This window comes from Delphinapterus leucas, chromosome 20 (genome assembly GCF_059928025.1).
Source record: "Delphinapterus leucas isolate spDelLeu-1000000601 "Yukka" chromosome 20, BTC_Dleu_Yukka2, whole genome shotgun sequence".
Lineage (NCBI taxonomy): Eukaryota > Metazoa > Chordata > Mammalia > Artiodactyla > Monodontidae > Delphinapterus > Delphinapterus leucas.
In genome coordinates this window covers 43,375,333-43,401,131 of record NC_143148.1, presented here as the reverse complement: position 1 = coordinate 43,401,131, position 25,799 = coordinate 43,375,333, and the positions used below count along the sequence as shown (strand labels likewise).

General features: G+C 51.0%; 3 protein-coding genes across 5 annotated transcripts in view; 2 read left to right on the top strand and 1 right to left on the bottom strand.

Annotated features, from left to right (window-relative positions):
- Positions 1-450, top strand: part of DERPC (DERPC proline and glycine rich nuclear protein) — a 2,336-nt gene extending 1,886 nt beyond the window's left edge. The window contains exon 2 of the mRNA XM_030761079.2: positions 69-450. Coding sequence (XP_030616939.1) covers positions 69-145 — 77 coding nt within the window. The 3' untranslated portion in view covers positions 146-450. The remainder of the gene's footprint in view (positions 1-68) is intronic.
- Positions 1-7,403, top strand: part of CHTF8 (chromosome transmission fidelity factor 8) — an 18,272-nt gene extending 10,869 nt beyond the window's left edge. Inside the window, exon 3 of the mRNA XM_089902419.1 lies at positions 7,304-7,403. Within this exon, the coding sequence (XP_089758545.1) occupies positions 7,304-7,313 (10 nt within the window). The 3' untranslated portion in view covers positions 7,314-7,403. The remainder of the gene's footprint in view (positions 1-7,303) is intronic.
- On the bottom strand, positions 3,357-25,799 carry HAS3 (hyaluronan synthase 3). 3 transcript variants are annotated; one of them, XM_089902410.1, is made up of 4 exons: positions 25,733-25,799; positions 8,445-9,080; positions 5,141-5,242; positions 3,357-4,332 (listed from the first exon to the last, which is right to left on the bottom strand). In XM_089902410.1, exons 2-4 carry the CDS (start codon positions 9,078-9,080, stop codon positions 3,409-3,411), a joined length of 1,662 nt encoding a protein of 553 aa, XP_089758536.1. In that variant the 5' UTR covers positions 25,733-25,799; the 3' UTR covers positions 3,357-3,408. The 3 variants fall into 3 exon arrangements, with proteins under 3 accessions (XP_089758536.1, XP_022439052.1, XP_089758538.1); XM_022583344.3 differs by lacking the exon at positions 25,733-25,799 and adding an exon at positions 12,444-12,562; XM_089902412.1 differs by lacking the exons at positions 5,141-5,242; positions 25,733-25,799 and adding an exon at positions 12,444-12,562.

Below are 25,799 nucleotides of genomic sequence, written 5' to 3'. Positions count from 1 at the left end.
TGTCCCACAGCTTTCTGCCCCTTGTTTCTTACTAGTTTCTTGAATTGTTCTTGTGGACTTTTCCTCAGGGATACATTGGCCTGCAGGTTCCAATTCATATGCGGTCCCCTGCTCACCACCGGAGAATCAGCTCACTGCTGTCTAGAAATGTTGCGTTGGTGAGTGGACCATGCTTCAGCAGCGCTGACCTGGTCACGCTCTACTGCCATACCTTCCCCTGGGGGCTGGAACACAGAACAGGGAAGTGCAGCCACTTCAGAGAGCCACCAGATTTCTGCTGGCCTGACCGGGCCTGCAACTCCCTTCTCCTGGGACTTACTTAGAGAAGGCCAGGATCAAGGCTCCACTGCTCATCCTGCTCCCTCTCCACTGGTACTCCCAATCAGAGAACCTCAAAATTAAACTGACGTGGATGGGGTTATGGGAATTGGGGTGGGGGTGGGGGGAGTGAAGGGGAGAAATCACTGTGCTTCGTTCAGCCTGATGTGAAAGGATGGTTGGTGTTTTCCTGCATTGTACCTTTTCTTACTGTTTCTTTAATAAATGGGACGAGAGGGCTATTGATTTCACTCCCTTTTTATTACCTGTTCCACAGGGAAGGAAGTTTACCCACTGCTTTTCATTGTTTCAGCTTGGCCACAGTCCTACATTACCTTCCAGATAATGACATTTTCAAGGAGTAAGCAAGCTTTGGTTTTTAGCCTTAGCTGGTTAACTAGGGCTCACTCACTGGCTCGTAATTTCACCAAAGACCCAGTCCACTCTCTACAATAAAAAATTAAGCCACCATAGGTGTGCAGTTATCAAGGTAGACCTACTGTATTCCCCAGGGCCAGAGGCAGCTGTGACAACTTACCTGCTTCTGAGTTCCACTGGAATTTCCTTGGCAAAACTAGTTCTTCCTCGAGTACCAATCTTGAAACTGGAATAAAGAGCTAGCTTTTGTTAAGTACAAAGAGGGAGGGAGGAGCTCAGAGGTACCAGCATTATGTGAGAATCTTTATTTTGACAAATAAGTGCAGTATAAAAAATTTGACCTGAAAGTAAAAAAAAAAAAAAGTAAAAATAAATATGTTTACAAATTATTGTAGAAATAATACAAAAGAGGATTAAAATTCTCATTGAGGAAAACCCAAAATGTGTCCAATTGTATAAAGGCTCTTCCCTTACAAGAAACGGGAATAAAGCTGAAGACCCAGTTTGGTTTCGCTGCTGAAAAATGTACAAAATAACTTAGAAAAACCAGTTGAGGTCAAACGTTGTGGGCCCACTACTTGTACCTGCCTTCTCTTGATCTGGAGAAAGTTGATTGTCACAGAGCAAGGCAGAGCTGATGGTAGGACAGCCAAGAGTTCTCCATCTGGGAGTCCATCCTACATTAACCTTCAAGTAAAAGCTGAAGAAAAACAAGCCCTTAGTGAAGTCTGAGCTCTGCAGTTGGCTGACCGGATTTCTTCCATTGTAATGCTCAAAATAGTTTACTTCTTGGCCAGCAAAAACATGGAAGAGCCTGGAACAACTGCCTTCAGCAAACACCTGCCGCCTCTTCCCAGCCTTCATGGATTAGGCCTGATGTCAACCAGCAGTCGTCTTCTTACAAACTCAAGGTCTGTGTGATGCAGCAGTGTTCGCTGCAGCTGGAAGACCTCCGAGTTCACGGGAGATGAAGCACCAGGGTTTGCCAGTCTGGCTCAGAGCACACTTTGTTCCTTCGTAGGAAGCACCTGGGCACACTAGAGGCTTGCCCCCTCGACTACTGTCCACCTTAGTGCTGGTTCTGAGGGCTCAGCAGGCCCCTCTGAGAGTGGATGTTTGGCGAGAAAGCACGCTTGAGCAAGCAACCTCTAAGTCAAAGGCTTAGTCAATATCCCAGTTTTCAAATCCAAGAGCTCAGAACAGTCTGTGGATTGCAGATCTGTAGAAAATGGCCTTCCCTCACTCCCCCTCCAAAAAAGAGGGAAATCAAACAGCCTCGAGAGGCGTGAGAGAAGAACCTTAGGATTTAGATACCAATTCCATCTCCTAGTTTGGTTTCTGGACAGAAGCAAGCAAATGCAGTAATGACTATCCACCACTTGGCTGTAAGAATTCCCTGGAGAAGCCACTGAGGAGAATGGACAGGCTCAACGATGACCAGCTTGGATTGAGGGTTCCCTTAGGGAACACTGAAAAGCTTTCCATTAGAGGTGATTGTCAACAACCGTAGCCTGAACGTCATGGGTACTGCTCATCTGCCAAGGAATCTGTCCAGGCAGTTCCAAGACTGTAGCCAGTGTGGTCAGAGGCTCCTAATAGCTTTTCCCCACGTGCTGAGGGCAGGCTTGCCTATTGCAGAGGGGCCCGTGAGAGTCCAGGCTCTGTGTCACTCGCCACCTTGAAGAACTTTCCCGATGAGGAGGAGGGTGGAACAGGTGACTATCACTGTGAAGTGAAGCGAAGCGAAGTGAGGAGGCTGTCTTAGACTCAGTCAGAGCTGAATTTGAGAGCAGAATTCAGGAGTATACAGGTTGAAATACCCAAGCCCTCACTTCCTTTCTGAGCATGTTGGGGTTTAATCTTCCTGGTAGATGACGAAAACATTTTACCTCCTCAGTAGAGATCACAGACAAGACAATCTAGGTATGTGGGCAATTTCCAGGTAGAATACATTCAGCTCAAGGCCTCCATAGAGCCTTGAGCTATGGCCTTTAGCACCACCACCACCGTTTGTTCCTCCTGGCAAACTTTCCTTTTTAACATATATATACACACACTTCACACTTAAAACCAGTCCAGTGCTAACTCCCTGCTAGTCTGGCTCATCCTTGGGATGTTGAGATGTGGAATGCAGTACTTCACATAAGAAAGCACCATTCCTGGACCCTGTTTTCTGATGCCCAAAGATCAGGCTTCTGGGCTTTGTATTTCAGGCACAATCTTATTGCATTGATAACTAGATCGAGGTGGGGACACGTTACTAGCTGGCCCAGATCTCTCAAATTCTCCCACCACCTCTGATTTTGTTCAGGTGGGCTAAGAGAACCGCTTCCCACGGACCCTCCTTGCTTACTCACCCATCAGAAGCTGCCACTGAATGGAACTTATTGTTTGGTTTAGCACACTTCTGAGTTCCCTCTGGATCTCAGGGGAGGAAGTGGAATGTTGCCCAGAGGCCACTGTGTGCACAGAGGCAAGCAGACAGGCGGCCTGAAAACATACATGCCTCCTCCATCACCCTGAGCTGGACTTGCCTCCTCTAAGCAGAGCTGGCCCAGGCCGTACTACAGTCACCATTCTTTGCACTTCACATTTGTCCTTTGGACCATTAAAAAACTAAAACAGCACTCCCTCCTCCCTCCCACCCCATCTTCTCCATTCCCCTTCCCTCCCTTACCCATTGCACTTTTCCCGCTCTGCTTGAGGGCTACGTCACACCTCAGCAAAAGCTAAGCTATACTGCTCTGGCTTCTTCCCGCATCGCCGGGCAATGATGGCCAGATACAACATGAGGAGGGCCACCCAGTAGCAGCCGTACAGGATGGCCCCAGAGACAAGGAAGGCTAGCTCTGTCTCACTGAACAGATCCTGGCAGTAAGCTGTGTAGGCCAGCCCCCCAAGGAGGACTGCCACCCAGATGGACACAGGGATGAGGCCAATGAAGTTCACCACAATGGTTTTTCGGCCAGAGGTACCCCAGCCAGACTTGTTGATGGTAGCAATGGCAAAGATCTTGGCTGGCAGGAGGCTGGACATATAGAGAAGGGAGTATAGTGACATGAAGATCATCTCTGCGTTGCCCCGAAGGAAGCAGGCGTATGTAGCCTTGATAATGCCCACCAGCTGCACTGTCAGCAGGAAGAGAAGAATGTTCCAGATGCGGCCACGGTAGAAAAGCTGTATGACTGTGGCGATAAGGAAGAAGGGGAAGAAACCCGTGACCACTGATTCGTAGGTCATCCAGAGGTGGTGCTTGTGGAACCACAGAGAGTTGTAGAGCCACTCGCGGAAGTAAGACTTGCTCCAGCGGGTCTGCTGGTTAAGCCACCGGAGGTACTTGGTGGGGGTCTCTGTGAGGCATTTAGAGCGAGCTGTATACTTAGTCCTGTAGCCGAGACTCAGGACTCGGTTGGTGAGGTGCCGGTCATCCCCAAAGCTGCACTTGCTGCCTAGGAACTTCTGATGGTACCAGTCCTCCAAGAATTGCTGAAGGAGGCTGTTACGGTACATGCCCAAGGGCCCGCTAATGCACTGCACACAGCCAAAGTAGGACTGGCAAGCCCGCTCCACGTTGAAGGCCATCCAGTACCGCACACTGCTCAGGAAGGAGATCCATGAATCGTATTTGTTGAGGATCTGCAAGGGAACCAGAGATGCTGGGCCTCCTTGCCTGAGGACATGAGCCCCAGGAGACAGACACCAGAGACCACGAGGCCTCCCTACACCCCAAGTGCTGGAGCCCATTGCTCCAGTTCCTGGCCGTGAGTCCTCGCCCAGCCAGAGCTGGGAAACCAGAGGCTCAGAGGAGGCGACCACACCCAGTCACTCTCCCCAGCACCAGCCCCACCTCTCCTCCGTGTCCTCTGCACTGACTGTCCCAATGAAGTTGCTCTAGCAGTTAAAGCCACCTTCAATCTCAGGAGGCAGCCTGTGGTGGTGGCCAAGAGAAAGGCTTGAGAAAGAAGCACACACCCCAGCCACCCATCCTGACCCTTTCTGCAGTTGGAAAGCTTCTTGGGAAGACATGGTATGTTGCCAGCAGTACCCTTGGAAGAAGATCTGACCCTTTATTTGTACCATACTGCCCGGAGCTCTTCAGTGCAACATCCCTAAGAGCAAGGGTTTCTCAGGGGTCTAACTTCGGAGTTGCTTGGTGCACCACTGGCCAAAAAGGAAGCCCCCTCCAGGATGGATGGCCTCAGAACACTGTGCCCCTCCCAGCAGCATAGGCTCTCTATATACCTGTTAAGTAATTTCTCCCCACTTAACAGGAAAGGGGTTGGGTAGCAGATGAGCCCTTTGATACCACTGAAAACTGTCAAAGAGGAAACACCCCTCCAAAACACTAGGAAGTCAAGATGTCCATTCCTAAGCATATCCAATTAGATTAAGAAGCAGAAAGAATCCAGACCGCCCCCCCCAGGAATCCTTGGTTACTTCTTACTTGGACATCTCCCCCGACTCCTCCTACTTGGGGGTCCTCCTCCAGGACTCGAAGCATTTCAATTGTGCAGGCTGGATCCAGCACAGTGTCAGAGTCACACACCTGCAGAGGGAATGCACTATCAGTCCATTTCGACCTCAGGTACACACACACACCTTTCACATGATACACTTCAAGCTACTAGCAGAGAAGTCTATGCCAAATGGAAGGGGTGAAATGAATAACAAAGGAAAGTAAGAAAACGAGTTCAGGTACCAGGCTTAATAGCCACTAGACCGAGAGATCTCCAGGAGACATTCCGTGCTGGGCCCAGAAAGGGAGAAGTGCTTAGCACTGGCGAAATCTTTAGCCCCTTACAGAGCCAGCCTCCTCAGAAGTGGTCTTAAAATATTTCTCAAAATATTATTTCTCTTCAAAATAGTATTTCTCTTCAAAAAGTCATTGAAATCAGATGACAAGCATTGTGGCTAGACCAGGACCAGCAGACATTTCTCAGAAGGCCAAGAAATGGCTCCTGCCAGAGGCTACTGCCCAAAGCTTGCTCATAGGATTATTAAGAACAGGGTCTTCCCTGTTTCAGCCTCTGGCCTCTTAGACAACCAGCCTAAGTGGAGGATGTATTTAGCCCAGTCACAGGACCTCTAATGAGGCTGCCAGGCCTTCTGTGTTCTGTTGGCCAAGTCTCCCAGATCCGGGCACAGCATGGCCAAGGGCTGCTCTCACGTAGATTCTACTCTGGATGGGCCTGGAAGCTGGCACCAGCTACCTCCAGTCAGGACCTGGATCAAATCCTGCCCACCTGCCTGCCTTTCCTAGGGAGACTCCTGGTTTATTTCTAACAGGTGGCCTGTTATTGTTATTAGTTGAACCTGGGCTACAAACACTCTGGTGGCTGACTCCTTCTCTGTTTACTAGAAAATTGAGATGATACAAAAAGCCCAGATAACCAGAGTAGAGGAATTGGTTTCCTGACCCCTGAGAGAGCAAAGAACAGTATCCACAGATAAGCCCAAACCCTGTTCTGCAAAAGCCTAAAATCCTTTTACTAAAGTTGCTGAGGGCCTATTAGCCTTCAGGAAGGGGGCCGCCCTCTACACTCCAACCTTATGCTTTCTCTCTCCACGTTAGAAGACTCAGTGGCCATAGACAAGCAGCAGAAGGCAGAGGGGGAACCAGGCAGAGTCATCACAGCCACTCCCTCCTACCTGCACAATGACACATCCTTACAATCCTGGCCCAGACTGGGAAGGCCCCCAGGGAGCCTCAGGCCAGACTCCCAGAGCCCCCTCAGCTTACCGGCCAAGCTTCCTAGGGCTGCTGGTCTCAAGACTACTTCCTGCCATGACCCTATCTCATTCCTCACGCTGCTTGGCTTCCCTCACCCCAGGGAGGTCTTTCCAGCTGAGCAAGGTTAGGAAAGTTAGAGCTCTTGGCCGCCTGAGTTTCCCCACTGGCTGGAGCAGGGTTATCTCCCGAAGAGGGAAAGACACCTTCAGCAGGGCTCATGAAGACAGGCAGAAACCCAGAGTGTTTAATGACTGGCACCCAGGGCTGCCCCAAGTAGTGAGCCCAGAGCCTTCAAGAGAAAGGCTGGCTCAGGTGCATGAGCCTATCTGCTGATCCACCAGAGCACAGAGGAAAGGAAGAGGTGTGGTAGAGCAGGTCTGGGGGGATCCTGTGCTTCAAGGGAGTAGATGACAGAGTCACGACAGCTTGAGCACGTGCCAGGAGGGCTCAAGGGCTTTTTCTAAATCTTCTGAGTCCCCAGGCAAGTCTCAAAGGCCCCTTGACCCTAGGTGAACTGCAGAATCAAGAACTGTCTCACATCCCTCCCTCTCCAAGGCTGAGGAGGTCCTTGGGCCTAAGAAGACAGAAAAAGACAAATATGCCAACTCTCATTTCAACTTTCTAAACAGCCAAAAACAAAAAATCTGTGGCAAGCTAATTTTAGGTGGGTACAGTAAAGAAAATTTGAATATTGGAGTATGCAACATGCTGTCAGCAAGACTGCTGGCACGTAGGTGGGCTACCGCAGCAGCCGCTATCCATTCAAGCAACAGAGAAGGGCAGGAACAGAGGAGTGGACAGTGGATGCTGGACCAGAAATCTGGGGTCCTGGGTGTCAGTTTCTACTTGGTACTGAAATGCATGACCTTTCATCAGTTTTCTCTAGGTTCTGTTATTTGAAAATTGGAGCAGGGGACTTCCCTGGTGGTGCAGTGGTTAAGAGTCCACCTGCCAATGCAGGGGACATGGGTTCGAGCCCTGGTCCGGGAAGATCCCACATGCCGCGGAGCAACTAAGCCCGTGTGCCACAACTACTGAGCCTGTGCTCTAGAGACCACAAGCCACAACTACTGAGCCTGAGTGCCACAACTACTGAAGCCCGCACGCCTACAGCCCACGCTGCTCAACAAAAGAAGCCACCACAATGAGAAGCCCATGCACCACAATGAAGACCCAACATAGCCAAAAATAAAATTAATTTTAAAAAGGAAAAGAAAATTGGAGCAATGTTAACCTTGTCAGCATAATAAAATTTCCAGGCTGGTGTCAATGCCTGCTTTGGCTGGAAGCTAGGCAGGGTCTGTTCAGGGTCCTGGCCCTGCCAAGATGGCTGCAGAATCGGGGTGGGGGATGATTCGCACGTGTCCCTCCACCTCACAGATAAGAACTTGACACCGGAAAGAGTTGGACTTTTTAGTCCATAACTAAAACTATTTGAGTGCTTGGCAGCATGATTATTTTTTTGCTCTTCCCCACACTTCTTTATGAAGAGGCTCATCCCCATGTTGCCAGTATCGAGGCAGTATTGTACAGCGGACAAGGACAGACTGCCGAGGCTCAAATCCTGGCTCTGCACCTTACTGCCATGTGACATTAGGCAAGTTACTTAGCCTCTCTGTGCTTCAGGCTCAGTTTCTGTAAGTGGAAATAATAACAGTACCTATCTCCTAGGAGTATTACGAGGATTAAAAGAACTAAAATGTATGAAGTGCCTACAACAGTGTCTGGTATAAGTAAATGCTATACACTTTACACCTGTTTGCTATTATTAGGCTACCCATCCATAGGCCTGCCCAGAGTCACAGAACTAAGTAACAGCAGAACCAGGATTCCCTCCCAGGTCTTTTTAACCCCAGGACTGCTGTTGAGAACCATGGTGCCTACTGCCTTCTTAAGTGCAGAGGAGGAATGTGCACAACACAAAGGACCTAGACTGGACCTAAAAGTCCCCAGGAGAGTATGCCTGCCTGGCTGGACACATCCACATGTCCACATACACCTAGGGAGGCACGCTTACCTGGATGTAGTCCACTGAATCACCAAGGGCCTTGAAGGCCGTGTACATGACCTCTCGCTTGCCTCCCCACTTCTGCATGATGCATGAGAAGGTGCTGGCCTGCACCACGTTGCGCACGCGGTCCATGCCCTCCTGAAGGGTGGCCTCCGTCTCACCCTCACCCGCCTCATGGAAGTTGCTGCGCCACACAAAGAAGCCGGCTTGCTCGGTGCCACCTAGCACCTCATGGAAGATGTCCAGCATGTAGGCATCCTCCTGGCGATTGCCATCCACCACCATGACCACCTTGAGGTCGGGGAAGGCGATGCGCTGGGCTGAGCGCAGGCACTTGCGCAAGTAGTCGGGGTCCTCCTGGTATGCAGCAATGCAGAGCGCCACAGAGCGCCGCAGCGGGGAGGGCAGCTTCAGTGGCCGGCCTGCCCGCCGCATGCGCCGGTGCTCCAGGAAGGCAAACAGGCTCTGGATGAGCAGGTGCAGACCCAGGATGGCACCGTACAGCCCGAAGGACAGGTAGTGTTTTTCTGTGTGGATGAACTGGTAGCCTGTCACATAAGCTGCCAGGATGCCACCCAGCACTGCCAGGGCAAACAGGCTGGTGCCCACCACACGAAGGGCTGTTGTCAGCTGCACCGGCATCTGGTGGGAGAAGGTGGGAGACGTGGGTCAGGCAGAGGCAGCATCCCTGGTCAATGGCAGTGGGGGCATTTTCTCTGGGCCTGGCCCAGAACCGGGAAAATGACCCACTAATAAAAACAATTACCATTTATTGAGCATGACTAAGACTGTCTGTAGACTCAGAAGCCAGACTACTGAGGTTCAAATCCCAGCTCTGACACTATCTGTGTGACTGTGTTCTACCCCTTAGTTAATTCATCTGTAAAATGTGGGTTGCAGCACTAACTTCCTAGCATCTTTAAGGATTAAATGGGTTACATATGTAAAGCACTTAAAGTAGCATTTATTTTTTTTATTTTTATTTTTTGCGGTACGTGGGCCTCTCACTGCTGTGGCCTCTCCCGTTGCGGAGCACAGGCTCCGGACGCGCAGGCTCAGCGGCCATGGCTCACGGGCCCAGCCGCTCCGCGGCATGTGGGATCTTCCCGGACTGGGGCACGAACCCATGTGCCCTGCATCTGCAGGCGGACTCTCAACCACTGTGCCACCAGGGAAGCCCCTAAAGTAGCATTTATTATGGTTAGACAAACCAAAGCCAGAGAGAGCTGTGTGATACCTAGCTGGTGGCAGAACTGGGATCTGCCTGACACAAAGCTCTCATAGGCAAGCTTCAGTAGGGGTGAGCCTGAGGCCAGAGGAAGCTCTGAGCACCTGAGGGGCCAGGAAGAAGGGGGGGGGCAGGGGCAGGTAGGCAGCCTCTACCTGGCCTATACCCACTAGGGGATTACACCAATGAGGCCCATGAAGAAAGTGGGGAAGGAAAAGATAGGAAACAAAGAGATGCCAGAGGAAAAAAAGAAGGAAACAGCTTCCCTTTCTCAAAACAGCTAAATTGGTAAGAAACTTTCCCTATGTTCTCTGCTTTCTCATCTTTTTCTCATTTATTTGAGAGGCAGGGAAGAAAGGGAAAACAATCAGGAAAAGCAGACAAGGTAGAGAAGAAAAAATGAGCGCTGGGGTGTGGACGGCCGTCCTGGAAGCCCAGCACTGGGGCACCAGAGGGAACTGCAGCCACCACTGCAGCAGCCTGGGAGGGGTGGCTGCCTGGGAAGCCCCATCTACTTGGTCCTAGCGCCCACACAGAATCTCTGTCCACATCCCCCTGCCCCACCACTCCTGGAAATGCTGCCAGGTTTTGTTTGCAACCAAGTCAGGGCTTCTAGCATCTGCCCAATTGGAAATAGCTTTTTTAATGAAAAGAGCCTAGCACTCGGAACCACAAGTCTTGTGCTTGAGACAGCTCTACTACCTCCTGGCGGCCTGACCTTGCGCAAATTCTCTGGGACGTAGCATCCCGCTCAGGAGGGATTCCAGTGGTTTCTTGCTCCATAGGCCTCGGGTAAATCATTTTACTGATTAGTAGCCCTGAAGATGACCCACGTGGGGAGGTGGATGCAGATGGGAGAAGGCTGTTGAGGCCAGCTCCCTGCCCTCCATTCTGAGGCCTTCTCCCCATCTCCCCTCCTTGCCACCTGCCTGATCTGGAGAATCGTTTCCTCCACCGCCACCACCGACCCACCCTTTACAGACAATGAGGTCTCACTTCCAAGCTTGCTCCAAGCCTACGTCTCACTAAACCCAACTCCTGACCCCCCACCTCAACACAAACACACTTTCTTGCCGGGGGTCTGTTCCCCTGCCACCTCTCACATAGGAGGGGTGAGGAACACGCAGTTAGTGCCTCAATCAGCCGGAGACTCAGGCCTCAGCATTCCAGCAGCTTCGGTCCGGAAAGTATTGTTGGCAGCTTCGCCTCACCGGGAAGCGGCCTCCGGGCGCTCTGCCCCGCCATCCCGGGGAGCCTGCCGCGTACTTCCTCTGCAGGACTCCCGTCCTTCCTTCTCTCCCCCACACCCCCCACCCCCAGCCCGCGGCCGTCGCACGCGCTTGCGGCCCAGGGATCCCTAGGCCCTGCATCCACCGCCCAGGAGCGCCCCCGCCCCCCTCTAGAGCTCGCATGCCATGGGGGTGCTGCGGGCACTACTGCCCGCCTGCGCTCTGGGAAAGGGCTGGGGGCGCCGAGGCCAACCCAGCGACCTGCCGGGCGCTGGCGCCCCGCCTCGGTGCAGTGCCGGAGGCGGTGCCCACCAGGTTAACGCAGCCGGGAAGACACTGGCCAGGCTTCTCGCCCACGCCAGAGCCTCGCCTTCTGGCGAAGGCGGTGCCGGCCACACCCACGTGCGGGTTTCCCACGACCCAGCCTGGAAGGAACGGAAAACCCAAGGAATCAGTCGACCCAGGCCTCACTCATCTCCTCGGGGGCCCCAGCTACCTTGGCAAAGTGTGCCTGCAGACAAAGACGGCGTCCCCGGTGTCGCCGGCCCCCTCCTTTCCCAGGCGGGACATCCTCCTCCCCTGCTCAGGAAGTGGAGACATTACCTCGGCACCCCTATGCCACAGAGGACCCAATAAGGTCCCGCAGCTGGAGACCCCACGTGCAATCAGGCGCTGGTGCGGGGCTCTGCCTCAGGTGGCCCTGCCCAGACAGGGGGCCGTGTCACCCCCAAGCCGGCGGAGGGAGCCTCTTGCCCCCCATACCCTTCGCTCGGAAGGGATCAACGAGAGCTCGGCCCCGGTAGGCTAACGCGCACCCGGCTTCAAGGGCAAGAGGTTGGGGGCGCTCCCTAAGCCCTCCCCCCACCCCCAGAGAAGAGGGAAAGAGGAAAACCCCAGACAAGGATGCACGCCGCCAATCTACTCCCGACACTTTGCGGGGCTGCCCAGTCTGCAGCCTCTCCAGCTGACAGGTGCGCCCTGCTGCGGGGCCCACACGCGTCGGGGTGGAAACTTGCGCGCGGGGTAGGGGCTCTTTCCTTTGCGCCCGGCCGCCCTCCCGGCCCCTCCGAGCCCGCAAGGGAAGGGGAGCCCAGGCCGCGAGTACGTGCGGCCGTGGCCCGGCTGACCCGCAAAAACCCGGGCGCCAAGCATCTTGGTGCCTGGACAGGTGCGAACCCCTGGGCGGGCCTGGGGCAGGGAGAGACTCCAGCCAGCCTCATGCCCCTCACCGTCGCCCGCCTCCCAAGCCATTCACAAAACAGGAGCCACAAGGGAGGAAGGGAGGAGAGGCTGGAGAAGGAGAGGATGGAGGAAGAAAGGGAGGAGGGGTCAGCGGGGAGGGGGCTGCAGGAACGGGAGCCGGGAAGCTTGGAGATGCCGCAGCCCTCAGCCCGCCTCCCGGCGCTGGACGCCGCGCCCGCACGGCCCCGGGAGCCAGCGGGGTCCGCGGGGCTCAGCAAGAGGCACCCCTGGAGCCCGGCGCGCTCGGGTACCCCGCGCGGCCCGCCCCTCCGAGGCAGCCGGCCGGCCGGCCGGGCCTGCGCTCACCGTGCCGCCGGCTGCCCGCGCTCCGGTGCTCAGCAGGCCCGCGGCTGCTCCATGCCCCTCCTCCCGCTCCTCGCCGCCGCGCCTCGCTCCACCGTGCGCCGCCGCCACCGCGCGCTCCGACTGAAGAGCTCCGGCCCCGCCGAGCCGCCTTTAAGTACCTAGCGCGTCCCCGCCGGGAGAGGCGCCCTCCTCCGGCCCTGGGGCCGGGAAAGTTGGGAAGAGTGGGAGGGCTCCCCCGAGGGCCGCGAGGTAGCACCTCCTTCCCGGCTCGGCCGGAGGTAGCCCCATGCGGCCGGCGCGCGGTTGGACGCAGGGTCCCGAGTGCACGCGGCTACTCCAGTTCGCAAAGACTCAAGAATCTCCGCACCCTCCGAAAATGGGTTCCCCCTCCGCCGCTCTCGTTCCGGGACCAACTGCCCAGGGGGAGGTGGTCATTGTGCTCAACCTAGAACCTGAAGCGTAGTTAACTTCAGTATAACCCATAAGGGCTTCCAAAATTATGACTCTCAGTTGCCCCCTCCTCTGCAAAGCGGGGGAGCGGGTAGAAATCCCTCGACTGCAGCACGCGGAGGGACTGTGCGCTGTATAGGGTACTCCCTAAAGCCCAGACCCCAGAACCTTCCTGCCGGCAAAAAAAAAAAAAAAAAAAAAGGAGTAGAAGAGAATACTTGTTAAATACAAAAAGACTGGTCAAAGGTGTTAACAATTGTGAAATTGTGACAAGCTTAGCTTTGAATCCCGCAGTGGGGCGCTGATTGACTTTAACGCTTTTTCAAAAGCTGCAATGGTTTTGCAAGAACCTTGTAAGTTCCAGTGTCCTAAAGCCAAAACCAACTCTCCTCTCCTTTTTACACCTTTATTTCCGACATCCATGACCTCCTAAATTCCCAACTGATCTCATCGCCAGAGGCTTCCAAGCTCCCAAAAGCTGGTGCTAGACTTGGGTGAGGTGAGGTCGCATGGGGTTGGGGGGAGGTGGGGAGTTCTTATCAGAGGAAGTTAGTTCAGAACGAGCTGAATACGCTGGGTTTCTAAATCTCAGAAAATCTTGGAGGTATTATAATTGAAGACTAATAAAAAATGAATTTACATATCTTCCAGATACACCTGGGACAATTTCCATCACTTTTTCCAAGCTGAAACAAATTTATAGGAACCTGAGTTGCAATCTGTAAGCTGCTCCTCTCAGAAGTCTTAGGGGCTCACCCTGACTCACTCTGGGCCACAGAGCTCACCCCTCAGTCGCCCAGGCAAGCAGACCCCTGGCACACCTCCTCCACCGCTGCCCCCCCACCCGCCCCGCATCTTGTGTTACATAAACCAAATCACTTCTGGCTTTTGCTTGAGAAAATCATCGCTAATATGCTACATGGTTTAAACATTCTTTGTGTGCTTTTTAAAACTAGTATTCGCAATGGGAATGTGTTTTGAACCTCAGATGGGCCCTAATAAGAGCAAACAATGCACAGGTGGAGAGAGAAGCCCTTGGTTAAGAGGAGGACTCTGGAGTCAGTTCTGCCCCTAGCCGTGTGGCACTAACCTCAGTGTCTTCATCCCAGAAATGGGATTGAGTATCTACTTGACATGGATGTCACAAGGACTGGAGCGACTGACTGAGAGTAAGTGCTCAGTAAAGGTTAACTGCAGCCAACTTCAACCAGAGAATGGCATCTGCTTGCCAATGCTATGGATTCTACATGCCTATCCCTCCAGGATGTGACACTTGGCGACAGGAAGTTTAGAGATCAGTGTTCATGAAAAATGCCTTGTCTCAATTGCATTACGGACTCCTTGAGCTCTAGGCCACCGCCTCTACATCCAGGAGCATCACAGAGCCTGGAGTTGCCAGAGACTGGAGGAGCTATCTGATTCTACCTCCCACCCAAATTTGCCATCTGCAAAATTTTAGAACAGGGGAAACAAGCAGGGGCTGGGCGGCAACAAAGATGAGTGCATCGGCCTGGTGGGGAGCCAAGGTCCCATTTAAAGGCGATGTCCCTTTGAGAGGGAGGGCCCAGCGTGGCCAGGTGCTCTGTTGTTGAGAAGCCAGAAATCCAGATTTTTACGTGAAATCTCCTCATATTAAAGTGTTAGCTACTAATTCAAACGTTAAAAAACACTCCACAGTCCAGGCCAAATGTGTCTGTGAGTCAGATCCAACCAACTGGCTACTTGCAAGTGACCTGTTCAGACGCTTTAGGAACGGAACAGCCAGTTTGGAAAGGTCCCGTCTGCCCTCAGCAACACAGCAACATGACATCTTGGGTGCAAGTTTCCTGGGGCTGCTCCAGGATCATCTCATGCCTAGTTAATTTCTAAGGCTCCAAATTTGTCCCACAGGCTTAGTGCCTGTCTCACGCAGCTGGTTCCAGGGTTGCGCTGGTACAGCACAACCTCACTAGTCAGTTAAAACCTCTGAAATGAACGGCAGGTCCAGATGCAACATTATGAGAACAGTCAACACTCTGCCCATATCAATTGCCTTGGCCCCCTAAATGGCTTCCCCCGGGGAGCAAATTATCTTTTTCTGGTCTGCAGGGCCAGCAACCTGGTGTTATCAGGCAGCTTGGAGAGTCTTTACCTTTGTGGCCCGGCAGGATTTGCCTGTAATTAACATCCACTTTGCCGTGACCTATTTGCATTCATCTCTTCAGGGGGAGATGGGTAGGGGAATCCTTAAGGGTCTGATACAATAAAGCTCACGTTTATCTCTGCTTACCACTGGGGATTCAGAAATAGGACTAATTCCGTACCCAATTACTTAAAAATGTGAATTCAGAGGTTGCTGAATTGGCTTTTACACAGGTTCCAGAGGGTAAGCCTCCTATTCAGCTCTGTAGCAGAAGATTCATGCGGCATTTCAACATTCATTTACCAAACACTGAAGACCTGATCCGAGCAGAGAAGGATGCTTTGGCACTGCAAAGTCTCAGGCTGGTCCCTGCCATCTAGATGGTTATCCGTTTTGAAGAAAAATACACTTGAAAAATTAAGTCACCGTACAAGAAAGTTTATAATGTTGATGAGAGAATCCAACTGCAAGAGTTTGAAGATTTCGGGAAAGAGATCTCTGTGAGCTGGTATGGGCTGGGCAGTTTCATGGAGGACTTGAGCTGACTGTGTAGAGAGACAAGAGCATTCTAGACAGGAAACAAAGCTTACGAACAAGAGTAGGTAGAGGAATGGGTGAGGTGTGTTTGAAGGCCAGCAAAAGAGAGGTCTGGATGAAACAAGAAATTTACACTGAAGAAGTTGCAACGGTGCCTGCTCTGTAGAAAGTGCCTGATAAAGTCTAGCTGCAGAGAAGAAGGAAGCTAGGGATGGATTCTGGAAGGCCTTGGATGACTGAATAAGGAGTTTGGATTTTATCCAGTAGGTAACAGAGAATATTGAAGTTGTCAGAGCAAGGTAGTAAGAGGTTGTAAGTATTGTTTGGGGATGGCTGAGCCAGTGGTGTTTTGGGGTAAGGACTAGGAATGGGGTAGGAGACCTGTTAGGAGGCAGATAAACCACAAAAAAGGGGTGAGAAAGGGCAGCTGTGAGAATTGTTGGTGCTGCCCTCAGGAAATGGAGGTGAGGGCAGGCAGTGCCAACTATCTTGGGCACAAGTGAGAGTACAGGTGGAGGAATAATCAAGGAAAAGAGACTTCTACAGTTCGGAGGGTGGAGGGGGCCATTCTCAAAGCTCTGGAGGTTTTGAGATGACTGGAGCTGACAGTACCACAAACACATATTTCACCTTTCAACTAATTTTCAAATCCAAACCCATGAAATACTCAAATACCTCTGTGCCAATAGGAGCCTGCCATTCGATCCCTCTTGTCATCACTCGTGCTTGAAGCTGCGGGACAACCCTGCCAGCCAGTAACCAGGAGTTGCTTTGCTCTGCTGGTAGCCTAGTGAATGACTGGGCGGGGGAGGGGCGGAGGGATGGTCTAGCTCCACAGGCTGCCCCCTCCCCCTCTGACCTCACGCTTTAGTGCTCCACCCTGGCATCCAGCCCACGGCCTCTAGCGAAGCCAAGCAGAATGGGGGATGGCAGCCAAGCCACCAGGTCTCCCCCAGTCCCTCCAGGTTTCATCCCATCCACTTCCTCTGGGCTGACCACGATCAAAACCTCTTGAAGGTAATGAAGGTGAATTTAAACTGGCCCCCAAAGAGTAGCTGGTTATGCCCCCCAGCTGACTACACAGGGCCTCCTCCTCAAGGCAGCCTAATAATCTGCCACACTAGTTCATACATAATTCCAAGTGGAAAGCGTGTGCCTTGACAGCGGCAAGGCAGCTCCTACCAAGCAAAGTTATCCCTTCATAACTCTTCCCTCTTACCGACAAGTACTCTGTAATCAGTACCATTTCTAGGTGCTACGTTTGAAGAAGCAGGCTTAAGGATTTTCTGTCCTGCAGTTACAATGGTTAGATTTTAACTCCAGTCTCTCTCCGTGGATAGAAGAGTCATTTTCATTTCAAATTAAAGGGCCTCTGCTCTGCTGGAGGCAGAGCTGCCAGCTCCTACTAAGGGGCTAGGTTCTTTTATGCTGGCTTGAAGGTCAGGATTAGAAGGGCACACAGAACGATAACCAAGTGTCAAGCCAGACCTGGAGATGCTTTCTTGAAATCCTGAACAGGAAAAGCTCTTCCTGGCCATCTTTCCTTCCTCTCCCTCCCCCAGGTGAATGCAGAAAGAAATCCAGAAGGCGATTTTAAGCCATAACCTACCTTCTTGGCAGACTACTGTGCAGCCACTGAATATAATGTAATGTTCAGGAAGAGAAAGTAGGAATAGGCAAAAATGCTTACAATGCAATGTTAAGTAAAAAAGGCAGGATACAAAAATTGTCATGTACGAATGACTACATTTACGTTGTTTTCTTTTGAATCCTATGAATTAAAGGGCAGGAGAGAAATTCACCCAGATAATAAGATCAGGTTTGTTTGGGTGGTAGAACAATGAATTTTTTCTCTTTGCCCTTTTCTCTGTATTCTCCAAACATTCTATAAATAAGTATAATAGTCTTGTAATAAAAAGATTATTGTAAAATGGTATGAATTGTAAATTCACAGAATTTCCTTCTAAACTAGCGCTGGGTGGGATACAGCCCATATCATACATGGGCTCATGTAAAAAAGTCTGGCAACCTCCGTCTGCTAAGAAAGCAGGAAAGTTGGGAGGGCCAGGATATAGGATTAGTGGTAGCCAAAACTCCAGTACTTTGCTTTATTTAAATCCCTCCCACTGTTCCTTTGAGAGAATTTTTGCAGGGAAGAGGGGAGTATGTAGAGCTGTGCCTGCTCATCCAGCAGCTCTGAGTAAATTATAAAAAGACTCCTTCTTCCTTCCTCCTGGCAACACAGCCCAGAGCCAGGGCACACGGCTTGCCTGGCACAGCCCAGCTGGTGTCAGCCCCCACTCAGCCCCTCGTCCAGGGTCACGGTGATCCTGGGGAAGGGAGGCAGGTGCACTTAATGTGGGCTCTAGTAGTACCCTGAAAGGATGCTTTTCCTGAAAAAAAGTATTTCCAAGAATGATGATGTCAACAGCATTGCACTCCTGCCCGGGGAGAGGCTGTCTCCTCTGGGTGCTGTAAACCTACCCCCATGCCAGTACCAATGGGTACGTCCACACCCACACGTGCACGTAACATACTGTACACAGAACGGACACACGCGTACTTGCTCATTACACAAGCACGCACACTCACTTTCCCAGACTTCAGCGGGATGCAATCCCAGCCTACAGCCCCAGTTGCAGGATCAGCAGGAGAAGAACAAAACCACTTAAGGTAACCTTGTTCCAAATTCATCTGGCTTCGTTACAATAACATCAACCACAGTTCTTAAATGTGCTGGCGCTTCTGCTTCATGTCCTTGTTCTTGATTAAAGACACTGTTAGTCACTGTCACAGAGGAGGTCCGAAGCTGGATCCTCCATAAAAGCAATTAGAGAAGAGCTGAGGGTAGAGGCAGTCCCCATCAGCTCCTTCGTGGGGAGAGACCCCCCAAAATATGTCCCACTCTCAGATTTTTTTTGTTAGGACACCCCCCCTAACACACACACACACTCTCTCTCTCCCTCCCACTCCCTCTCTCTCTCTCTCTCTCTCTCTCTCCTCTTTTCTCACCAGATAAGCTAATGTAGTGGTTCTCACGTCTGGCTGCTGCACGTTAGACTTTTAAAACCTGGGGAGCTTTTTGAAAAACACTAATGCCTGGACCCTATCCCAGATCGATTTAGTCACAATCACTGGGGGTGAGCCCCAGGCTTGAATTTTTTATTTAATTCCCTAGGAGATTCTATTACACAGCCAGCAGTGAGGACGCATCCTGAGGATTCTCCTCAGCTGGGTTTGCAAGTGCATTTCTGGCACTGGGAGGACAGCAGACAGCCAGCCAGTCCCAGAGGTGAGCTCCAGAGCATACAAGTATCTATCCATTTTCCTCCAGCACCATGCCTGCCACACTTGTTTGAATTAAGTGACCTTAAAAACTTAACAATGAACCAATGAGCTACTAAGCCAGAAGGAAAAAGAAAAGAAAAAGGAGAAAAGACGCTGATATGAGGTGGAAATTAGGAGGGAGAGCCAAGGAGAAACAGAGGCGGGCAGACAGGACCAGCTGGGCACGCCACTCCCAGATCTCCGGATCTACCTGGAATTGGGTTGATATAATCTTTTTGTTGGCAAAGGTGCTGCCTGCTTTTTCCAGAAGAACTGGGGGAAAGCCACGGAGGAGAGAGTTGCCAAAAACAACTAGGATTAGTTTTTGTTTTACAAAGGACAGGACTTCTGCACACTGAGGGCTTTTCCTACCTAGAGGATGGGTTAGGGTAGTGGATATGGGCTGCTCTCTTTTGGGGCATGGAGTCTCCATGACTCTCTCTCACATGGTCCTGGCCTTGGCCACAGAGAAACACCCACATGGCTGATGCTGGAGCCTTGTTCTTTGCACTCTCTGAACAGCACTGATACAGTTTCTTTGGAAAGTGGCAGGGGGATCACCCCACGCCCAGCTCTTCAAAGCATCAGCACCACCATTCTTTTAGTAAAGACAGCCTAATTTCAGGCTGGCCCTTCCCTAAGATTAACAAGGTCACCGTAAGTTTTGAAGTTTGGAAAGTGGTGTGTGGTCTAATAAAGGGGTGTGTGAATGTGTCCCACCCAGGCACTGTTCTGAGCAGGTTCTAGCTCTTAAGGCAGACAGTGAAGATTAAATTTTACATCATTTGATAAACCACTTAAACGCCCAGTAGCTCTTCCTAGTTCCCCAGCAGAGAGGGTGCTCCTGCAGCTCCGAATCTGCCCCGCAAACTGCCCTCTTCTCGTAATACCAACAACGCTCACCCTCAGCCCCCCTGCATCTCTGAGATGGAGTTAGGTGCTGGCTAACTGGTTCCTATAAGAACTAGCAAATGAAGTCAGAAGTTTCCCCGCTCTAGTGCACTCACTCGCTTCTCCCTTTGTCTCTTCCCATCTGCAAGAACTTCTCTCTCTGGACCTCATTTTTCCCTTCTGCAAAACAGGGCCATTAATTCCAGTCTCATTTTTTTCTCTGAAGGAATGGTATGGAATAGAGCTATCAATGTATATATGTGAGAAATACATACACACGCATTAAAACGATCCATTGTTATCATTCTGAGATACCAAAATCTGAGAACCGAAACCCTGCTTACAGGAGGTAAAAGGGTAAAACAAACAAAGAACAACAAACCTTCAAAGGAGACATTTCTGGGCTCTGACTGGAGTTCACGGGAAGACTTACTACATTTTCTATGTTCCCACACATGGCGCGGCAGCTTCAAGGGTCTACTACCTTAGCCACCCCCAGAAAGAAGAATAGGCCTTTCAATGAGCAATTTACAAAAGCTGCCAAAGTACAGGAGCAGGTGGGCTGGGGGGCTTTAGCAAATCTCATCTCCGGCTGCTAGGCAAACTACAAGGTCAAAAACAAGATCTATAACAAGTTCTGGTGTTTGAGGTTAGGTTTTGATGTACGTGGACACTATCTGGAGGGAATCGGGGCTGAGGTTTATCTTGACATACATGGTCCATCTGAACAAGCAGGGAACCACTGTCTTTATCCTCACTTATATTAAGAGCTTTTTACCACTTGGAAATATAGTGTCTATTGGGTGGCAAAGCACAGTGGCTAAAAGCTCAGCCTTGGGAGCCAGACTGCCTGGGTCCAAATACTGGTTTGGCTACTTCTCACTAACTACGTAATCTGGAGCAAGTAATTAGCCTCTTGTGTGCCTCAGTTTTCCCATCTGTAAAACAGGGATAATAATAATACCTACCTCAGGACTTCCCTGGTGGCGCAGTGGTTAAGAATCCGCCTGCCAGTGCAGGGAACACGGGTTTGAGCCCTGGTCCGGGAAGATCCTACAATGCCTCGGAGCAAGTAAGCCCATGCACCACAACTACTGAGCCTGCGCTCTAGAGCCCGTGCTCTGCAACAAGAGAAGCCACCACAATGAGAAGCCCACGCACTGCAACAAAGAGTAGCCCTCGCTCAACGCAACTAGAGAAAGCATGCAGCAATGAAGACTCAACGCAGCCAAAAATAAATAAATTAATAAAAATAATAATACCTACCTCATGGGCCCAGTGTGAGGATTTAGTGGATTAATATATGTCAAGTGTACAGAAGAGCACAATAAGGTCTTTATAGTGTTAACTGATTATGATGTACAGTGATGTAGAGCTACAGCAATCATTCATCCTGGGTTTTACAGGATGAACCTGATACTTTAAGGGGCCGTCAGGCCCGATGTCCTGAGTCTGGTGTGGGAACCGTGGTCATTATCCTGGGGACACCTCTAACCCCATGAGAAGGCATACCCTAACACTCAGGGCGGAGTCTCAGAGCTGAGAGCCTAGTCAGAGCGCTTTTGAGTACACCTGCAGGAGCTCAGGATTTCTCTCCAGGACGAGTACTTGTAGCTGGACTTTGGCTCCCGGTGAGCATACTTGCAAAGTGTCATTGTGCCCCTACCGGTGGTTTTGATACACAGAAAACTCCATCCCCTGAAGATTTCCTGGGCCTGAAGTATGTAGGAGAATGGTGTTAACACTTTGCTGTGGTGACTGAACCTGCACTGCATGGTTATTAAAGCAGTGTCAGCTGAGGATGGAGGAACGTAGATCGGCACAAGCGTGTTGGTGGAAGGAACACTGAAAATGTTCATATCTTCTGGATCCAGCCTTCCAACCTCTTAGGACTTATCCTATAGAAACACTTCAGTATGCAAAGAGTTATGCTTGAGAATCACTGAAGAATCACTGGAACTTAGAAATAATTCAACCGACCATCAAGAGGCAAATGCTTAAACCAGCTGTCGTTCATCTATACAATGCAAGACACGCCACATCACAGGGGAGAGGGGGCTGTAAGTACTGAGTGTCTCCAAGGTATGTGACTAAGAAAAAATTCTATGGGACACTCTTTATGGTGACAATCCCATTTTTGCTTTTGAAAGCAGTAAGGTATATTCGTGTTCGTCTGGGAAAACGATGAAAGGAAGGAAAGATCTAGAGGGATATACACCCACCTGCTGGTCAGTGGTAACCTTGGGGTAGGAGTGGAGGTAGGATTGCGAATTCTTCTTCGTTACATATACTTTAAATTTGTTATAATTCATAAAACATATAATCTGCGCATGCATGCATGCACACACACACACGCACGCAGCCAGGGCATCTGTACCTGAGGGCTCTGCCACTCCTCAGCACTCTGAGGGCAGGGGGCCAGCACAGGGTCGGCAACCCTCAGCTCGTGTCAGCAGAGTTCCAATGACTGCTTTGTGGGACCCACATGCCGGGGCTCCTGTGTGTATATGAGCTCCTGAGTGCTTCTCAAGCTGTGCTCTAGTTGAAAGGGCTTTGCTGCTATACTAATTTTGGGGGGAGAGGCTCCTTAGGATTCAAGAGATGTTCAAAAGAGTCTGCCTCAAGCCCCCCGGGAGACTTGGGCCAAATTCCACCAAAAGGGAATAACAATAGTTTGCCTCTCTGTTCCACGATGTTGTTGTATCATACAAGTTCATGGGTAAAAAATGACCTTCCAAACTAAAGGAAACACAGAGTAACTGATCTTGCTATTCTATGCCCCCAGGGACTGCAGAGTGTCACAGAGGTGGGGACAGGTAATACCTGAGCTTCCTGGGAGTACGGACCTACCTGAGTCAGCATGAAGAACACTGGGGAGGGACAAGAGGGATGACCCTTCAAATAAGTGGGTGCAGCCCCTTCCAGGGCTGATGGTGCAGGTCTGAGCTGCCTCTACACCTGCTGGAGGCACAGGGTACGCTGAGCACAGCCCTGAGCCCTGCCAACAGGGAAGAGTGCAGCAGCCGGTGTTCTAAGAAGACAATTCCCCAACCCCCAAGTGGCCAGTCAGCTCCGAGCAGAGTGGTGCATGGAAGTGAGGTGCCGCGCACTGCAGGGAGGCTGCTGTGACTGCAGAAGCTCTGTGGCTGCAGAACTCGCTGGAGGACACAGCACAGCCCTTAGAGGTCACGCCTGCTGCTGTCCAGGAGGCAGTGGAAGAAGACCACCCCCCACGCCCCCGTCGTGGTCAGGGCAGAGTGGCTTGCCTCCCACAGCCCCCCCTGGAACTCAGCTCCCGTTTTGACTCTCTCCCTTGCCACTGAAATTCCAGCTGAGCTTTTGGATTTCTGTGCAGAGAGACTGCAGAAGCCAATCTGGTTTTGTACAGGTCAGGTGAATCATCCCCCAACCAACTGATCAACTTTCACGTGTCTTGGCCATCCCTCCAGTGCAGGCAGCAGGCAAGGCTCCCTTCACTCACAGCCTCACAAAGAGATGGAGCAGGGCGGGGACAGAGGCCAGACTAACCCGTCTGCTGTCCTCTTTCTTCTGGGGCCAATGAGGAGAAACGGCTGCTGCCAAAGAAGGCGTTGGTGAAAGGGGATGGGGCTCACCGCTTCCAAACTGAGAAAAAACTGTGGTTGGATGTGAACTCCTTCTGGCTCAATACATTTCCCATTTTACAGCTTTTATCATCTTGGCCTCAAAGCACTTTCCAAAAACAAGCTGAAGGGGCTTCAGGTGGAAACAGGTCTGCGGCTGCCCCCTCACTCAGAGCGGTCCACAGGCTCCACGTTGTTCGGCACGTTGCCCCCTGCACCCCCTCCGCTCCACTTCCTGCCCGCTCACTGTGCCCAGCAGCACTGCCCCTCCTCTCTCACCTCCGGGCCCTGGCACTCGCCACTCCCTCTGCCTGGACCACTCTTCCCTCAAGTATCTTCATGGCTGCTCCTTCACCTCCTTCTGATCCTTACTCAAACTTCAACTTCTCAGTGAGGCCCTCTCTGGACAACTTATCCAAGCTCACAGCTCTCACCCCATACACTCCTCACCTCTCCTCCCCGACTTGATTTTTCCCTAGAGCATTTATCACCATTTGATATCCTGCTTTATTCTTTATCTTACTTGTTGCCTGTCTCCTCCTGCTACAACGTAAGCTTCCCCTGAAGGTAAGCATTTTGTTCACTGCAGTGTTCTCAGCACCTGGTGCTACGTCTGGCACATAGTAGATGCTCAACAAATTGTTGTCGTCGTTGTCTGTGATTCGCTTTCCTACCCTCCTGTCCCTGGTCAGCCCTTACACGTGGATGGGTCGGCAGAGCCATAGGAAAGTGAAGGAATGGAGAAGAGAGGTGAAGAAAGAAGAATATGAACATATGGAAAAGTATGTGTTTGGAGAGACGATAAGGAGCAAACTGCAAGTTAAGAGATTTCTGATTAAATAACAGAGAGTGTGTGGAAGGGTAAGTTTGTGCCAAGGAGGAAGGACAAAACAGCAGAGAGGGAAACTCTCCAGAATGTCCAGTAAGTCTAACCTGATCAACCAGTCGACACTTGGGCAGAGAGCCTGGGGTTTGGCTGCAGCCACAGCTTTGGGCCCCTGCCTGACTCTTGCCACAGTGCCATCCTCTGGAGACCAAGGGAGATGTGCCGGTGGCCTAGAAGAGGAGGAAGAAGCAGGGAAGGGAAAGGGGGCAAGTAAAAGACCAATGAGTGATACAGGGGGGCGTGGGACAGACTGCTACGCAGTGGAGGGGACTGGAGGTGCGAGGCCAGGAGAGTTTCTGTAGCAGAGACAAAGGGAGGAGACTGGAGGAGCAGCAGGAGGAGGTGGCCGCAGAGGGAGGAGAGACGGGCAGAGGTGGGAGGCAAGCACAGGGACGCTGCTATTACACAGAAGCAGACACACCTCTCGGGCCTGTGCAGGAATGCGTCACTATTGCTCCTGCCATCTGCCCCTGGAGTTCTGTGCCTTTTTCCTTTTCTTAAGTTTTGCGTTCTTATTATCGTAAAGCTCTCAATTCTCATGCTCTTTCTCAAGGATGGAGACATATATAGATATAGATATCTATATATATAAACATGGGAGATTATTTTACAATTTGGTAATTTTTAATATTTTGGTCATATTTGGTGTTTAGAAGGGTTACATTAAGGTATCCTCCCCTTGAGTTTGGTAACAAGGACAGAAAAGGTCACTCTCTGAAACTGAATCCATCAAAATCAATAAAGAACAGATGCTTTTAGCCAGTTGCCAAATAATTCAAATTAAGAGGCAATTTATAAATGGAGATAAGGGGACCAGAATGCTTTGTGAGGCACTCCCTAGACTAGGTGTTTAGACTAAAGACTTTCTCAGTCTAATCAAGCTGATCAATTAGGATATGTCCTCAGAACTGAAATACATTTAATGCAAATAAAGTTGTAAGTTAAACCAACCATCTAACATACCTAATCTGATTATCTTAAGTGGGTTTTATGGGGTTTAGTTAGAGGAAGGCCAAGAAATAAAAACTTTTAGTGTATATCTAGCTGGTCCAAAGGAGATTTTTCTCTGACTTGAAAGCCCAATCCTGATTTTCTAGACACCCTTGATTTGGAGAATGGAATAATCCAGCTACACTAGCTGAACGGAAATATTCCTTGAAAACATCTGACTGCTTCTGTTCACTGCTCTCTAGGCTAACCTGTGGGCCATAGCTTTCTGTGAGCTGGCCTCTTTAAAGGGATGCTCACCACAAAGGTTCTAAGCTAAGGACGTGCCTGTAACCTGGCCAGAAGAAAACAGCCTGATGTTAACTGGCAAGTGGGCTTCTAGACAGTCCTTCAGTCACCTGAGAGTTCTGGGAAATTGTGTTTTAGTTCTGCTGGGCCTGGTCACCAGAGAGTGGGGATAGAATCCTGTGATAAAATTCAGCCCTGCAGAGCTGAGGACTGGTTAAGGACTCTGGGTTAGCCTCACCAAGGTGTTGATGACTGGGAGGGGTTGTCTGAAGCGATCATCCAGTACGTCCTTTTTGTCTTCTCTT